The sequence below is a fragment of the Austrofundulus limnaeus genome, unplaced genomic scaffold, assembly GCF_001266775.1.
Source record: "Austrofundulus limnaeus strain Quisiro unplaced genomic scaffold, Austrofundulus_limnaeus-1.0 Scaffold210, whole genome shotgun sequence".
Lineage (NCBI taxonomy): Eukaryota > Metazoa > Chordata > Actinopteri > Cyprinodontiformes > Rivulidae > Austrofundulus > Austrofundulus limnaeus.
This window is the reverse complement of record NW_013952612.1, coordinates 303,150-305,442: the sequence shown is the minus strand read 5'-3', so window position 1 is coordinate 305,442 and position 2,293 is coordinate 303,150. Positions and strand designations below refer to the sequence as shown.

The 2,293-nt window shown below is 31.3% G+C and overlaps 1 protein-coding gene across 1 annotated transcript in view; it reads right to left on the bottom strand.

Moving 5' to 3' along the window:
• The window catches only part of LOC106525078 (olfactory receptor 51T1), a 3,705-nt gene extending 1,786 nt beyond the window's left edge, over positions 1-1,919 (bottom strand). Inside the window, exons 1-2 of the mRNA XM_014019189.1 lie at positions 1,871-1,919; positions 1,112-1,228 (exon numbers count right to left, since the gene is read on the bottom strand). Coding sequence (XP_013874643.1) covers positions 1,112-1,228; positions 1,871-1,918 — 165 coding nt within the window. The 5' untranslated portion in view covers position 1,919. The remainder of the gene's footprint in view (positions 1-1,111; positions 1,229-1,870) is intronic.
• Between the last annotated feature and the right edge of the window lie 374 nt (positions 1,920-2,293).

The window sequence follows — 2,293 nt, the reverse complement described above, 5'->3', positions numbered from 1 at the left end:
GCTAATATCTGCTAACCAGTTCAATAAATAACAGTGATTACATCAACTTTATAAGATTATTTTAATTTCATTATGTTCTGCTCAGATCACATTGAGCTAAATAAGATCAAATCTGCTGACTTGTGTTGTGAAATGAGACGTTTTCCTGTTTATCTTCTGTTAATAAATCCATAACACAAACAGCTTTTCTGACATTATTTAAAACATTAGATAGATTATATAAACTGTAAAATGTTATTGGATTAATGTTATTATTAATAGTTTTAATGATTTCTCCATCATCAGCCCTTTTTTTCTGCTCTGTAGTCAACATGTACAGTGATGGGAAATCCAGACTCTTGACCGTTTAGCGTTAGCTGTTAACTTCCTCCTGTTAGGACCTCCTTGGTCTGCCCCTTTTATCCTCAGAACATATTCAAACGAAACATAATTCACAAAACAATACTAAATAAAATAAATAAAATAAAAACAACAACATAAAAAACATCAACTCAAACAACAATTCAAATAGCTTCACATTTTACTTTTCATATACCTTCAAAAAACTAGCTTTTATCTGTCTTTTAAATATATTCATAGATCTGGCATTTTTAAGATCATCCTCCAGACCGTTCCACAATCCTATACCCTGGATTAAAGTACATCTTTCTTTCAAGCAAGTACGAAAATATGGCTTCACAAACATTTCCATCCCCTTAAATTAATAACAACTGTCTTTCTTAACAAAGTTTACCTGAATGTTGGAAGGTAATATGTTTCAGACTTTTCATGTTTGCTATGGTTGACATGCTGTGGCAGCCAGCTTGAGTCAAAGTGACTCCAAAAGTTTATCAGTTGTAGGCGTATATCAGGTGTTCACGTTCTGAAAGTTTCACTGTAATCCAGTCAGTGGTTCATGAGATATTTTGCTAACAGACAGACTAAAACACAATAATTATTGCCCTGACTTGTGGTTACATACAAATTAATGAAGAATTTATAAAATTTTAGGCTCTCACTTTTTTTTCCCATCAAACAAATATATTTGAAACACATTATTTTAAAACATTTTAACTACTGATAAAAAACATTTATTTATTATTTTTGAGKAGCTGTGTGTCTCTTTGTGTACCTGGTGTCTAAAGAAAGTGGCAACCAGAGTGCTGTTGATGTAAGTGAGGATGAGCCAGACCAGAACCACGATCAGGTTCTTCACAACTGCTGTGGTGAAAGAATCTCTGAGAACCAGCTGAACAAAACGACACAGAGACAGAAGATGCTTCAGCAAAGAAGTCAAATTTAACATTTCTGCCAACCTCAAACACTTTTATAAAGAATCTACATCAAACTGAAAGTAATATTTGACTTTTTGGGCTCATAAATAATGCAATTCTGTGAGTGTGTAGCATTCAGAATTGTGTAAAAATAACATTATTGCCAAGCTTTTTTTTTAAATAATCGTAAACATCCAAAACTTTTTAACTCATCACAAAGTTCATACATCAGTTCATGTTTATGTTGTGTTTATAACATGTTTTTGTCTATCTGGGTGAATGGCTGAAGTGTAAAGCTCCTTTGGGTCCATGTGAACTTGATAAGGTACTATATAAGTTCAAGCCATTCAAACCAGTTGTATTATAAAAGTAAAATAAATACAAATATAATCAAACCATATGAGACAATTTCTGAAACCTATATGTTTAGTTATGACACGTTTGATATTAATTTCAGCTTGAACTGATTTGCAACAATTTTCCTCTCATAGTCTTGAAGAACTAATAAATATAGTTTACTATGAAATGTTTTTATATAATTTCTTTAAAAAAATAAAACGTAATGGGAGAATTTGTTTACAGTGATTTATTTAAAAAATAAAGCTGCTTCGTCAGACCTGCAGAGATGAAGTCGTGTTTCCTCTGAGAGCCTCTGATGAGCTCATGTTTCACCCTGAGCTGAGGAAAACACAGAATCAGTTTAATCATTTTAAATAAAACATTTCAAAGAAATATTAGTCTAATTTGGTTCTATCAGTAGGAAAAAAATAGTCGAAATAATTTATAAAGAAAAGCTCAAGTGTTAAACTCTGTAAACTTTGCCCCATTTATTTTAAATGACTATAAAACATTTATATAAAAAACAATTTCACCATGCAGCCTGAAAAGAAACGCAAACCACTGCAATTCAAAATATAACTATATGTAGTCAACAAAATTTTATATTTAAATGACAGTTTAACTGATAATATTTACAGGAATATTTAGGGTGATAAAAGCAAACAAGTGTTTTGTTCCTTACCTGACTTCAGGTGAGACAC